Genomic DNA, 15,021 nt, shown 5'->3' on the forward strand with positions numbered 1-15,021 from the left:
AAATCTCGGTCCGTAACGTACAGTACGGCCCTCGGACTCAGTTAGTAAGAGGTATTTACCTGCGTAGACCCGCTTCATCTTTACTTTACTTAGTTCGTTTTGTTCGTCATTTCCGCCACTCCTTTTAGTTTCGAAGTATGTGTTACGACATCCACCATTATATATAATATTGTAATTTCATTTTTATAATTTAGTGAATATCTAAACCTCAGTGAAGAAGGCTGGTCTGGCCAGCACTGCCTGTTTTCTTAGTTCACGGCTTTGCAGTTTATTTACTTTGTAAGTATCTTTAAATTCAAATATTTTAACCTACCGCTGTCTCGAGTTGCCACCAACTTTTTATCACGACTCTACACCGTCTAGCAATATCAAACTCTCTTGGTTCAAACTACGTGGATTTCAGTAAAGAAATCATGTCTGTCTTCGAGGAAAACTGGCAAACAACAACACCAACAGTCAGAGAAAGAAGCAAGTTTATGTTCAACGAGTGCGATGTGAAGTTTCTCGTCAAAAGAGCCGACGACGAAAATGAAAGTAAACTAGTGATTCCTACTCACAAGTTTGTGCTAGCGACTAGCAGTCCTGTGTTTGAAGCAATGTTTTACGGTAAGCTGGCAGAGACTACAGACTGTATTCAACTACCTGACTGTGAGTACGACAGTCTTTTGGAGTTGTTTCGTTATATGTACAGCGATGAAGTGAATTTGAGCGGAAGTAATGTGATGGGAGTGTTGTATTTGGCGAAGAAGTACATGGTGCCTTCGCTGGCTGATAAATGCATTGAATATCTGAAAGATAACTTAGATTCATCAAATGTTTTCAGCATCCTGCCATCTGCGAAGAAATACGAAGAGAACAAGCTGTTTCATCAATGTTGGAAAGTGATCAGTAAACAAACAGAAGAGGCGGTGAAATCAGAGTGTTTCGAGACCATTGAAAGGTCCTTACTTGTAGCAGTAGTCAAGCATGACAATCTAACGATCCAAGAAATAGAGCTGTTTAAAGCTGTTGACTTGTGGGCGACGAAGGAATGTGAAAGGCAAGGTTTAGCAGCAGATGGAAAAGCGAAAAGAAAAATTCTTGGAGAAGAAATAATTAAGGCGATACGCTTCCCAATAATGGATGAAAAAGAATTCGCTAGTGTGGTTTTAGACAGCAAAATATTAACAAAAGAAGAAATCGTCAGTGTTATCAAACATCTAAATTCAGTCCCGAGTTCTCCGATGGTGTTTCCAAAAATTAAAAGATCTGTTTCAACCGGTGACATACAACGATGCTGTAGATTTAACTCGTTATCAGACCGCAGATGGAAATATGGCCCCTCGAGAGATCAAAATTGTATCTTATTTTTACTGGACAGAGATACCAAGCTACTCGGAGTGTGCTTATTTGGTGGTGAGAATAATACTTACTCCGTAGAACTGGTGGTAAGGGATCTCAAACGTTTCAAAGTTTTGGTCCTTAAAACCGGAACATTTTCCTCAGAGCTGTTACAGGGAAACAAATTTACCTATTTTGGTGTTAAAGTCTTGTTTGACAACGAACAGGTTCTTTTAGAGAGAAAGACCTTGTACGAAGTAGAAGCTAAAATAACTGGCCCTGATTCGACGTGTGGAGACAACGGTGATCAGTTTGTCGCATGTTCAGGAGTAACTTTTAAATTTAGTAACACTTTATTCAGTAGTAATGGAACAAACATCCAACAGGATCAGTTTCCCGAATTAATGTTTTCTCTATAAATTCATATCAATTTTTATAATATGTCGAATTATTCTCGTATTTTGATTGGCTCAGTCTTTCTTATGGAGGAGTTGTATCGCAACCCAAGTCAAGTTCGAGTCAATTTTTATTTTTATTCGCTTTTCCTTTTTTAAGACCTACATTGCGCCGGATCAATTTGAGAACGGACCAATCATCTGCAAGGATTTGTGTTTGAGGAAAACTCGGTCATGGAAATCACATGATTACCGTGACATCATCGTTTTCGAAAAGCTCCGTTTTCGTGACGGATTAGTGTGGACGGTAGGCCTAACCGGAGAAATAAAGCTCCGTTTTCGTGACGGATTAGTTTGGACGGTAGGCCTAACCGTAGGAATAAAGCTCCGTTTTCGTGACGGATTAGTGTGGACGGCAGGCCTAACCGGAGGAATAAAGCTCCGTTTTCGTGACGGATTAGTGTGGACGGTAGGCCTAACTGGAGAAATAAAGCTCCGTTTTCGTGACGGATTAGTGTGGACGGTAGGCCTAACCGGAGAAATAAAGCTGCGCTTTCAAATTCCTCCCCCGTAGTGTGGACAGGACCATAGTTTGACTACAACTGTTATTGTAAAACAAATTGTCAGTTATTTTTCCCAGTTATGCGCTAGTGAAAATCGACCTTAAAAGTTCTTGATTATTGGACTGTATAGACTCAAATTTCACATTTTAGCAGAATTCACACTGTTCTTTCAAAAACTTGTTACAATAAACTTCCTCTAGTGACTCTCAATCTGCGGGGTTCTTAACATGTTGAAATTTGGTTCAATCTCAGCCTCAATGTTCTTAAAAAAAGATTCTACAAAAAAGTTAAAATTTGTCCCTGGAAAATAGAATTTTGATGTCTTTACTTTCGATTTAAGTCATTTGCAATTTATCACTGACTTTAAATAGTGGGGAGGAGTAGACTGGAACTGATAAACATTAACCCCCTCCAGGGTTTGAACATGGGGTCATGTGACCAGCCCAGCCATGTAATCTCGAGCGTTATCCCGATTTCATCTGCAGAAAAGACATGTTTTTCATTCCTCCACCTTCCCATATCCTAGCCGCTTGTCTTTGTACGTGTTCAGTGCCCACATCTTTACTGGGCCAAACTATGTATGAAGGATTTTTTCAATGAATTTGATATTTTATTAAAAGCGGCTATGAGTCTTAACCACAACCATATTACTCCAATCTCATGTCTGGTTTTTGTTGCCGAGTAAACAGAGCTCAGACAAGGCGGCTCAAGACCTATTATTTGGTCATTTCCAATTACGATCGACATCTGATTTCTCCGAACCGCATCAGAAAACTGTACGGTACAGATGATGGGAAAATAGAAATGTATTAATCAAGAAACAAAATTTGGGTTGACATACAACCAGAACTAACATAATAAGAATGACAACGACGAAAATGAGAAAGGAAAATTTATATCTTAATCTTGAGAGGTGATACAACTCAAGTCCAGCAGTTATTTTAAAGATGAAAATCGTCGTCGCTCATATTAAAAAACGTTTGCCCATTGAAATAAAACTACAATAACAAAGCTCTCCGCTACAAGTCTAAATTCCACTTTCTTTTATTCGGTTATTATTACTCTGCTTATAATCTTAATTGTATTAAAAACTGACAGCACAGCATCGCACAGAACACTGGACATCGTTAACTATTCAGAACAACTGAAATGAGGCACGCCACACTAAATATGCACAAAGCTACACCTCTTACATTTTCATTGACATATCAAAGATTTGGACAAATAACCAGACTACCCTAATGCTTCAACATTTTCTAGAACAAAGCGCTTTGCTTGTAACGCATGCGCAGAAGACTAGTCTAGGTTCCTGTCTACTATGTGGAAGATGCAGCACACACGCGACCACACCCGAACGTCGCGAGGTTTTCCTTGCGGTGTAAAGCCCGGTTCACACTTGCGACATAACGACATAAGAAGGGCTTAATCACCTTTATGTCGTTATGCGTGCAGTGTGAACATGCTGACGTAATAACACAACAGCATGAAAATAACTACAACACGAAACACTGTTTTTTTCCTTATGTCATTATATCCATGTCGTGCGAACAACATTGACAAAACAACATAACAAAGAACCAATCAAATCGGCGCAAGAATTGTCGAACGCAGTCCACCACCAACACTATTTTCAAAATGGCGGCGTCAATCAACTGGTGCGGCCCATGAGATCAAGACAGTTAATCCCGTTTACCGGAAATAATATTTTGGATCACCCAAACTCAGTTCTCTGACGAGGTTCTTGTACTAGCCGTGTGCTGTCCTGGTTTTTAGTTGAAAGATCGGACGCACCCACTATTGCATGTTCTTCTAGCGTTGTTTTCCCTTTGTTTTCGACACTCATACATTGCAAAGCAAACATGCAGGTGACCAGAATAAAGGGAAACAACTAGTTATACTATATATGATGTTGCAAGTGTTATAAAGAGACAATGCAATAGTGTAATACAGAGCAGAAAATGAAAAGCAAATCTCAAACTATAACAGTCTGCCTTAATCTCATCATGACAAATTAAAACCTTTAGTATAAACCAGAACATTGTTCACTAAAACCTTTTTAGGAGCACGAATTTGTATTTCACTGAGTTTGTACATTTTGTGACATTTTTCTGTGCAAGATTATTTGACACATCGAACAATAATGCCAGGTTTAAGAAATTTCCACAAAGATTAACGGAGAAAAGTAGGTTGGTAGTGTAAATGAACAATTGCAATATTTTATATAAAAAAGACGTAAACAATGTAATTTAATGTAATGAAGGTTGTCTATATAATGTAAGTTCAGTCCTGTTATTAATGACTGTTATTAACATATATATTTTAAATAAATCAACTGGGGGTAATTATACGCAAACGATGCAAACAAAGCTAATCGCCGGAAGCGCATTCTCCAGTTGTGCTCAGTCTACCCTCACAGTTGCAGTAAACGTTATTTGTTCTTTTGTTCTCTTAAAGGGTATCGCGTCATTCATGTGAGACCCTACAAGAGCTGCTATTGTTTTATTATTGTAGGAGCTGTTATTCTTTTAGGGCTAGGGGCATTGTTTCTGTTGTTTGTTCCGTTGTTCCCTTAAAGAGTATCCAACAATTCATGTGAGACCCAGCGAGAGCTGCTACCCGAAACCAAATAAAACACGCCTTAAGGCCCAGTTCGGACGTCGTGCTTCTGCCGTGCCGAACTAAATTCAGGAATTAAGTTCGACAAAAGCACGGCAGAAGCACGGCGTCTGAATCAAACTTTTGAATTAAGTTCGGCAAGCAATTAAGTTCGACAAGCTCTGCCGTGCTACACGACTCTGGCACGGCAGCGATTCAAACGTCGTGCTTCTGTCGCGCCAAACTAAATCCATAAATTATGTCAATGTGTTTTGGCGAGATTTCGTTCCCTGGGGGAGTTAGGAGGAGAATTGTTACGAGGCTTCAGTAAACCCTGGATTTGATTCGACTCTGGCACGACGTCTGAATCAGAGTTGATTTCCTGTCGTGCTACAGTCGAACCAAATTGCAATTTAGTTCGGCACGGCAGAAGCACGACGTCTGAACTGGGCCTAAGACAAAATTGACCACTGTTGTATTGGGAACTCTAGTCTAGTATTTATTGCTTCCCCTGATAAGTGTTTCTTGTCAACTTTGTCGGTTGCGTTACAATAACTAGGCGCTCCCTGCTTGAGTATAGTTTCAAACCAGAAGAATATCGAGGCAGAAATTTGCAAAAATTTCAAGAATATATGAAGACTAAACTCGAGACCGAGATTTTTTTAAAAAAACATACTTTTGTAAGTTGAAAATTTGTAAATACAATTATATGTTGTATACTAAACCATATGAAATTTTTCCTTTCTCTAAACGGCAAAACTATAGGGAAACAGCAACAAAAACAGCACTTGCCGTATGTTTGGTGCTAATAACATTTCTGCAAGAAGTTATGTGCGTCATATCAGACATTAATGCCTGCAGGCTGGCTCCAAAATTACTTTAACACCATCCAGACAACAAATACATTCGAAAACAGAAATGGCATACTCTATAATCTAAGAATATTCACAAGAATATTTTCAGTCCAAAATCGGCAGAAAAATAAGTACATTCAGCCTGGGCCGGAAAAGCAATATTCTTAGAAAAAGAGAGCGTAGCCCGTGGGAAACTTATTTTCTACTCTATTTTTCTTGGTACAATATTCCTGGGAAAATCCGACTGATAATAAGGAAGGTGTCACCAAACACTCTTTTAGCGTGACTGGTCACACCAACTGAGTTCGTGATGGCTTCCAGTTAAGTAATTATATATTCAAATTTTTGAACACACCGCTGTCTCGAGTTGCCACCCACTTTTCATCACGAATCTACACGGTCTAGCAACCTCAAACGCTCCTCCTTTAAACTACGGTGATCTCCGTAAAGAAATCATGTCTGTCGTCCAGAGAAACTGGCAAACAACAAGACCCACCATCAGAGAAAGAAGCAAGTTTATGTTCAACAACAATCTCTTCAGCGATGTGAAGTTTCTCGTCAAAAGAGCCGATGACGAAAGCGAAAGTAAACAAGTGATTCCCGCTCACAAGTTCGTGCTGTCGATTAGCAGTCCTGTGTTTGAAGCCATGTTTTATGGTGAGCTGGCGGAGACTACAGACTCTATTGAACTGCCTGACTGTGAGTACGACAGTCTGTTGGAGTTGTTTCGTTACATGTACAGCGATGAAGTGAACTTGAGCGGAAGTAATGTGATGGGAGTGTTGTATTTGTCGAAGAAATACATGGTGCCTTCATTGGCTGATAAATGCATGAAATATCTGCAAGATAACTTAGATCCATCAAATGTTTTCAGTATCTTGCCCTCTGCTCAGAAATTCGAAGAGAAAAACCTGGTGGATCGATGCTGGAAACTGATCAGTAAACAGACAGAAGAGGCGTTGAAATCAGAGTGTTTTGAGACCATTGAGAGGTCCTTACTTGAAGCAGTAGTCAAGCATGACAATCTGACCATTGAAGAGATTGAGCTGTTTAAGACTGTTGACTTGTGGGCAACAAAGGAATGTGAAAGGCAAGGTTTGGCGGCAGATGGGGAAGCGAAAAGAAGAATTCTTGGAGAAGAAATCATTAAAGGAATACGTTTTCCGATCATGGATGAAAAAGATTTCGCCAGTGTGGTTTTGGACAGTAAAATATTAACAACAGAAGAAATCATCAGTGTTCTCAAACTTCGGAATTCAGTCCCGAGTCCGCCGAAAGAATTTTCAAAAACTAAAAGATCAGGTTCTGACGGTGACATTCAACGATGCTGTAGATTTAACTCGTTATCAAATCGCAGATTGCGATACGGCCCCTTGAGAGACCATCTTATCTCATTTTCTGTAGACAGAGATATCAAGCTACTCGGAGTGTGCTTAATTGGTGGTGAGAATAATACTTACACGGTAGAATTGGCGGTAACGCCATTGTTTGGAATTACAGCTTTGATGCATAAAACTGGGCAATTTTCCTCTGAGCTTTTACAGGGGGGGAAATTTAACTATTTCGGTTTTAAAGTCTTGTTTGACAACCAAGAGGTCCTTTTACGGAAAAACACCAAATACTTTGTAGAAGCTAAAATAAGTGGCCCTGATTCGATATGTGGAGACAACGGTGATAGCACTGTTACATGTTCTGGAGTAACTTTTACCTTTTTAGATATTGCCTCTACGGGTAGTGGAACAACCACTCAACGGGGTCAGTTTCCCGAGTTAATTTTTTCTCTCTAAATTCATATCAATTTATATAATATGTCGAATTATTCACGCATTTTGATTGGCTCGTTCTTATCGAGGAGTTTTATCGCAGCCCAAGTCAAGTTCGAGTCAAGTTCTATTTTTATTCGCTTTTCCTGTTTTATGATCTAGACCCCGTCCACCGTACGCCGGAGAATTTGAAAATGCAACAATCACCGTAATATCGTAACGTCATCGTTTCCGAAAATCTCCGTTTTCAAAAAGTTTTCCGTCCACACTAAAACGCAAAGCTGGTGTTTTCAAATTCCTCCCGTTTGAAGTGCGTTTTCGAAAAGCTCCGTTTTGGTGACGGATTAGTGTGGACGGCAGGCCTAACCGTAGAAATAAAGCTTCGTTTTCGTGACGGATTAGTGTGGACGGTAGGCCTGACCGGAGAAATAAAGCTTCGTTTTCGTGACGGATTAGTGTGGACGGCAGGCCTAACCGTAGAAATAAAGCTTCGTTTTCGTGACGGATTAGTGTGGACGGTAGGCCTGACCGGAGAAATAAAGCTTCGTTTTCGTGACGGATTAGTGTGGACGGCAGGCCTAACCGTAGAAATAAAGCTTCGTTTTCGTGACGGATTAGTGTGGACGGTAGGCCTGACTGGAGAAATAAAGCTCCGTTTTCGTGACGGATTAGTGTGGACGGTAGGCCTAACCGTAGAAATAAAGCTTCGTTTTCGTGACGGATTAGTGTGGACGGTAGGCCTGACCGGAGAAATAAAGCTTCGTTTTCGTGACGGATTAGTGTGGACGGTAGGCCTAACCGTAGAAATAAAGCTCCGTTTTCGTGACGGATTAGTGTGGACGGTAGGCCTGACCGGAGAAATAAAGCTTCGTTTTCGTGACGGATTAGTGTGGACGGTAGGCCTGACCGGAGAAATAAAGCTTCGTTTTCGTGACGGATTAGTGTGGACGGCAGGCCTGACCGGAGAAATAAAGCTGCCTTTTCAAATTTCTCCGGCGTAGTGCGGACAGGGCCATAGCTTGATAATAATTGTTGTGGTAAAAAAATTTGTTAGTTAGGGTTATCAGTAATGTGCTAGTAAAAATCGACCTTAATGTGATTCCTCAGAAATAAAAGTTGCCGAATAACTTTTTTTGAAACTTTCCCCGAATGTTCCCCACCAGGCACTGTATCGTAAAATACAATTAAAAGGATAGGTCACCATTATCGCTAAAGCGATATGATGGGCCAATCTTACTCCATTTATGCCTAATCACGCGCGTTATTTCATCGGTTGACGTCGTATTTTGCGGTAGCTGAAAGCAAACGTTATTAAAGAAATACTTGAAGAAATCTTGATAGGTAGAAAGTATCGGGCACATGGAACAATGTAATCGTATAATTTATAGCAAAATCACACAATTCTAAACGACATTGACTCAAAAAGGGCCGCAAATCATCGTTTTCGAGGTCATATGATAATTCGCATCCTGGCGTACCGGTTTTGTGCACTCTTTTAGCTATATCATTTTTTCCTTCCGAACAATTTTTTTCTCAATATTTTAGCTTGAAGAGGATAATTTGGACACCAAAATTATGCAATAAAAAATATAGGTCACCAAGCCCGTTTAAGAGAAAACGAGCATTTATTTCGCTGCCGAGCTAAACTTGAGGGAAAATCTCCTACGTTGTGTACGTGTGCCCGCGCTAATGACGCGAAAATCGTGCGCAGTAGGGATGCGCAATGCAAGACTGAGGAATCACCTTAAAGGTACAGTGGAACCTCGATTTAACGAAGTGGCTGGGGACCGGCCAAATTTGTTCGTTAAATCGAGGGTTCGTTATATCGAAAACCTCGATATAACGAATTTGAGGGGAAACGACCAAAATGTTCGTTATATCAAGGTCATAGTTAATGATTGATTTGTAACACAGGTGACTTCTGTCACGCAATTCAATGCAGTTTTCGTCTCCCAGAAGTGCCGCGTTCTGAGATGCAATTCATTAGGCACGGTGGCTTTCAATATCAATTATTTTCACTTTAAAGCAGACGCGCAGCTTTTGTTTACAAAAGAACCACACTTTCAGAGTAGCGATTTAAAAATGTTGCAACAAAGAGGTTATGCCACAAGGATTACAAGAATTTGTTGACTGTTGATCTGGTCAGCGTTTATCTTTTGTCGCGTGTTGACATTGTAATGCGCTATATCGAGGTAGATTTTACGTTTGGGCTTCCGGATTATGTTCGTTATATCGAAGAATTCGTTATATCGAGGTTCGTTATATCGAGGTTCTATTCCATACATTTTACTGTAACTTTGGCCGGGACATAGAATATCGTTCGTTATATCGAGGACTTCGTTAAATACAGGTTCGTTAAATCCAGGTTCCACTGTACTTGGTTATTGGACTGTATAAACTCAAGTTTTACATTTTACCAGAATTCACGCTGTTCTTAACGTCCTCTAGTGACTCTCAATCTGCGGGATTCTTAGCATGTTTTTAAAATTTGGTTCAATCTCAGCCTCAAAGTTCTTCTTTGCTTGGAAATAGGTTTTTTTATGTCTTAAGTTTCGGTTTAAGTAATTAATAATTTATCAGTGCCTTTAAACTTTGGGAAGAGTAGATTGGAATAACCATTAACCACTTCATGGGTTTGAACATGGGGTCATGCGAACAGCCCAGCCATGTAAGCTCGAGTGTTATCCCGATTTCATCTGCGGTAAAGACATGTTTTTCATTCCTCCTCCTTCCCATATCCTAGCCGCTTCTCTTTCTACCTGTTCAGTGCCCAAACTTTACTGGGCCAAACTATGTATGAAGGATTTTCTCGATAAATTTGATATTTTATTAAAGCGGCTATGAGTCTTACCCACAACCATATTACTCCAATCTCGTGTCTGGTTTTTGTTGCCGAGCGGTAAACAGAGCTCAGGCAAGGTGGCTCAAGGTCTGTTTAAACATAAACAAAAGCGATCAACATCTGATTTCTCCGTACTGCATCAGAAAGCCATTAAGTACAGATGATAAGAAAATAGTCAAGTGTCAATCACGAAACCCAGTTTGGGTTGATGTACAACCAGAACTAAGATAAGTTATTAGGGAGTTTAAGAAAACCACGACGGCAACGGCAACGGGAACATCGCTAAACAAAAGGTGTAATGAGCTGAGCAATGGCTGTGCACGTGCATTATAATTCTTGGTACATCTCTTTGCCGTCCTCTGCAAAATAACAACGTGAAATGACCAAATTTTGCGTTGTGTGGAGAACGTGAACCACAACGGATAATATTTAAAGTTTATATTTCGAATTTAACCTTGTGTTCAATAACCAGTTTCGAGATAGTTTAGACAAAGAGAACCAAACTAAATGAGTTTAGAGTATCGCGAGATTCGTAGGTAAAATGTAAAGTTATTATTTAATCGACGTTGTCCTCGGCGTCGCCGTCGCTTCTTAAACTCCCTGATAACAATGACAACGGCAAAGGAGAATTTACATCATAATATTGAGAGTCCAAGGATTAAATGTGATGCAACTCAAGTCCAGCAGACAACAGTTGTCTCAAGAACAATCGCCGCTCATGTAACAAAACGTTTACCCATTGAAGTAAAACTACAATAACAAAGCTCTGTGCATTGTTTCACTTTGGCTACAAGTCTAAATTCCACTTTGTTTTATTGGTTTATTATCACTCTGCTTATAATCCTAATTGTATCAAAAACGGACAGCACAGCAACGCACAGAATACTGGACATCGTTAAATAATCAGAACAACTAAAATGAGGCACGCTACACTAAAAATGCACAAAGCTACACCTCTTACATTTTCATTGACATATCAAAGATTTGGACAAATAACCAGACTACCGTAAGACTTCAACATTTTCTAGAACAAAGCGCTTTGATTGTAACGCAAGCGCAGAAGACTAGTCTAAGTTGCTGTATACTAGGTGGAAGCTACAGTACACACGCGACCACACCCGAACATCGCGAGCTTTTCCTTGTGGTGTAAAGTCTGGTTCACACTTGCGACGTAACGACATAACAAGGGCTTTATCACGTTTATGTCGTTATGCTTACAGTGTGATCATGCTGACGTAATAACACAACAGCATGAAAATAACTACATAACGAAACACTGTTTTTTTCCTTATGTCATTATATCCATGTCGTGCGAGCAACATTGACATAACAACATAACAAAGAACCAATCAGATTGCCGCAAGAATTGTCGAACCCAATCCACCACCACTATTTTCAAAATGGCGGCGTCAATCAACTGGTGCGGCCCGTGAGATCAAGAAAGTTAATCCCGTTCACCGGAAATAATATTTTGGATCACCCAAACTCAGTTCTCTGACGAGGTTCTGGTACTAGCCGTGTGCTGTCCTGGTTTTTTGTTCAAAGATCGGACGCACCCACTATTTCATGTTCTTCTAGCGTTGTTTTCTCTTTGTTTTCGACACTCATACATTGCAAAGGAAACATGCAGGTGACCAGAATAAAGAGAAACAACTAGTTATACTATATATGATGTTGCAAGAGTTATAAATAAGCTTTGCTGTTAAATGTTTACAACGCAATAGTGTAATACAAAGCAGAAAATGAAAAGCAAATCTCAAACTATAATAATCTGCTTTATTCTCATCATGACAACTTAAAACCTTTAGTGACAGGAACATTGTTCACTAAAAACACTTTAGGAGCACGAATTTGTATTTTACTGAGCTTGTACATTTTGTGTACATTTTGTGATATTTTTCTGTGCAAGATTATTTGACACATCGAACAATAATGCCAGGTTTAAGAAATTCCCACAAAGATTAACGGAGAAAACTAGGCTGGTAGTGTAAACGATGAATTGCAATATTTTATATAAAAAAGACGTAAACAATGTAATTTTATGTAATGAAAGTTGTCCGTATAATGTAAGTTCAGTCCTGTAATTAATGAATGTTAAAACATATATTTTCAATAAATCAACAACGGGATTATTATACGGCAACGATGCAAACACAGCTAGGCACCGGAAGCGCATTCTCCAGTTGTGCTCAGTCTACCCTCACAGTTGCAGTACAAGGTAGTTTTTATATCTCATTCACAAACACTCCAAGTAAATAGGAGTGTAGCAGCTCTCGTAAGCTGCTATTGTTTTATTACTGTAGTGACCGTTATTGTTTTAGGGCTAGGGACATTGTTTCTGTTGTTTGTTCTGTTGTTCGTTCTGTTGTTCCCTTAAAGGGTAGAGCCATTCATGTGAAACCCTACAAGAGCTGCTATTGTTTTATTATTGCAGCAGCTGTTATTGTTTTAGGGTTAAGGAAATTGTTTCTGTTGTTTGTTCTGTTGATCCCTTAAAGGGTATCGAGCCATTCATGTGAGACCTTACAAGAGCTGCTAACCGACCCCAAATAAACCACGCCCTAAGACAAAATTGACCACTGTTGTATTGGGAAAACTAGTCTAGTATTTACTGCTTCCCCTAATAAGTGTTTCTTGCCAACTTTGTTGGTTGCATTACAGTAACTAGGCGCTCCTTGGATGAGTACAGTTTCAAACCAGATGAATATATTTTATAAGAATATCGAGGCAGAAATTTGCAAAAATTTCAAGAATATATTAAGACTAAACTCGAGGCCGAGATTTTAAAAAAAACATAATTTTGTAAGTTGAAAATTTGTAAATAAAATTATATGTTTTAAACTAAACCATATGAAATTTTTCCTTTCTCTAAACGGCAAAACTATAGCAAAGCAGCAACAAAAACAGCACTAGCCGTGCGTTTGATGCTAATAACATTTCAGCAAGAAGTTACGTGCGTCATATCAGGCTGGCTCCAAAATTACTTTTACACCATCCACACACCAAATACATTCGAAAACAGAAATGCCACACGCAATAGTCTAAGAATACTCACAAGAATATTTTCAGTCCAAAATCGGCAGAAAAATAAGAATATTAAGCCTGGGCCGGAAAAACAATATTCTTATATAAAAAAAAAAGAGTATAACCCGGAGGAAACTTGTTTTCTACTCTATTTTTCTTGGTACAAAATTCCTGGGAAGATCCGACTGATAGTAATAAGTTGTGACCAAACACTCTCTTAGCGTGACCGGTCACACCAACTGAGGGCTTCCAGTTAAGTAATATTATATTCAAATTTTTGAACCCACCGCTGTCTCGAGTTGCCACCCACTTTTTATCACGAATCTACACGGTCTAGCAATCTCAAACTTTCTTGGCTTAAACTATAAAGATTTCAGTAGAGAAACCATGTCTGTCGCCAAGGAAAACTGGCAAACAGCAAGACCCACCATCAGAGAAAGAAGCAAGTTTATGTTCAACAACGATCTCTTCAGCGATGTGAAGTTTGTTGTGAAAAGGGCCGATGACACAGGCAGGAGTACCCGTCGGATCCGCTCCGCAAAATATCCGCTCTGCAGACTAAAGTTGAGCTGGCTGGGAATTTTAGCATTAAACAGAATCTTGCTGAGAATTTAGCTTATCGAGAACTAACTAGCTGGAAAATTTTTTTTGGTGTTCAAATAGCTTACATTGTGGTTTTACTAATCAGTTCTGGCTGGAAATTACATTCCGGATGCGATCACTGACTGAAGTGTGTCACTTGACACTCTCTGACTGCTTGACCTTTTGTTTGAAAACATGCTTACAATAGAATGTTAGTTGTTTATTAAAGTTTTGTTTACCAGCAAACAATAGAAGTCTGTTCTGCTGTCATTTATAGTGTGAAATTAGATCGGTTTCTTTTCCCTTGACGCTCCTTTTTTCCCACGTTCATTTGCATGTTTCACCACCGTTGATCCGGTCGCGGAAAATCATCGTCTGTTCTGCTTTCATGTTCTACCTTGAGACAACTGGTTATCTGGTGATGACGTTTGTTGGTTTCTGCAGTCTTTTCACATTTTTGCCTGAGGCCCGGTGAGACTCCAGTAACCTCGTAATATTTTGTAACTAAAACATTGTTCCGGTATAATTTTGTGTCCAACGGTCGGTTTCAAGCGCGATCAGATTTTGCCGACCAGTTGTTTGAGGGTTTGGCAGCCAGAGAACTCTGAGGACTCCACTGATAAATTCAAAGGTTCAGGTAAGAACTACTTTGGAGTTGAACTAGCTGAATCAGCCTATATATTTAATATTCAGTGATAATGTTTAAGCAATGTGTGCGGGAAAAGCCGGCGCAGGTTTTCAAACTGTATTCGCCACTGTATTGTATTTCAAACCCAACGGAAAATGCAGCTTCAGTGAAGACAGTGAAAGCAAGAAAAGGCCTAATATGTCTCAGAACTTGGAAGGGTTTTCGAAATTGTCAGTGCATTCATCCACAGTGATCCTACTTCCAAGTGTAATTTCAATTCTGTAATTTTAACGACCAGTAAAATCCGATCCCGGTTCTGCAGTCGAGGATGACCGCTTTTTAACGCGTCGAACGTTAAAACATGAGCTATTGAAACACATTTGCCGCGTCTTGGACAAACTGACGAGATATTGAAATGATTATTTTTTCCCGGTGTAAGAAAGTATTGTTTCCAT

At 39.6% G+C, this 15,021-nt stretch overlaps 2 protein-coding genes across 2 annotated transcripts; both read left to right on the forward strand.

The window, feature by feature from the left end:
- On the forward strand, positions 1-2,617 carry LOC110066897 (BTB/POZ domain-containing protein 6-B-like). Its single transcript, XM_089280365.1, has one exon. It carries the CDS (start codon positions 414-416, stop codon positions 1,737-1,739), a length of 1,326 nt encoding a protein of 441 aa, XP_089136491.1. The 5' UTR covers positions 1-413; the 3' UTR covers positions 1,740-2,617.
- Positions 2,618-6,096: 3,479 nt separating this feature from the next.
- On the forward strand, positions 6,097-10,347 carry LOC149097499 (BTB/POZ domain-containing protein 6-like). The gene is made up of 2 exons (XM_089279331.1): positions 6,097-9,712; positions 9,745-10,347. The coding sequence occupies exon 1, from the start codon at positions 6,183-6,185 to the stop codon at positions 7,512-7,514; it is 1,332 nt and encodes a 443-aa protein (XP_089135457.1). The 5' UTR covers positions 6,097-6,182; the 3' UTR covers positions 7,515-9,712; positions 9,745-10,347.
- The last annotated feature ends 4,674 nt before the right edge of the window (positions 10,348-15,021 follow it).

The sequence above is a fragment of the Orbicella faveolata genome, unplaced genomic scaffold (assembly GCF_042242905.1).
Source record: "Orbicella faveolata isolate gen_17 unplaced genomic scaffold, um_ofav_v1 contig_47, whole genome shotgun sequence".
NCBI classification, from domain to species: Eukaryota; Metazoa; Cnidaria; class Anthozoa; order Scleractinia; family Merulinidae; genus Orbicella; species Orbicella faveolata.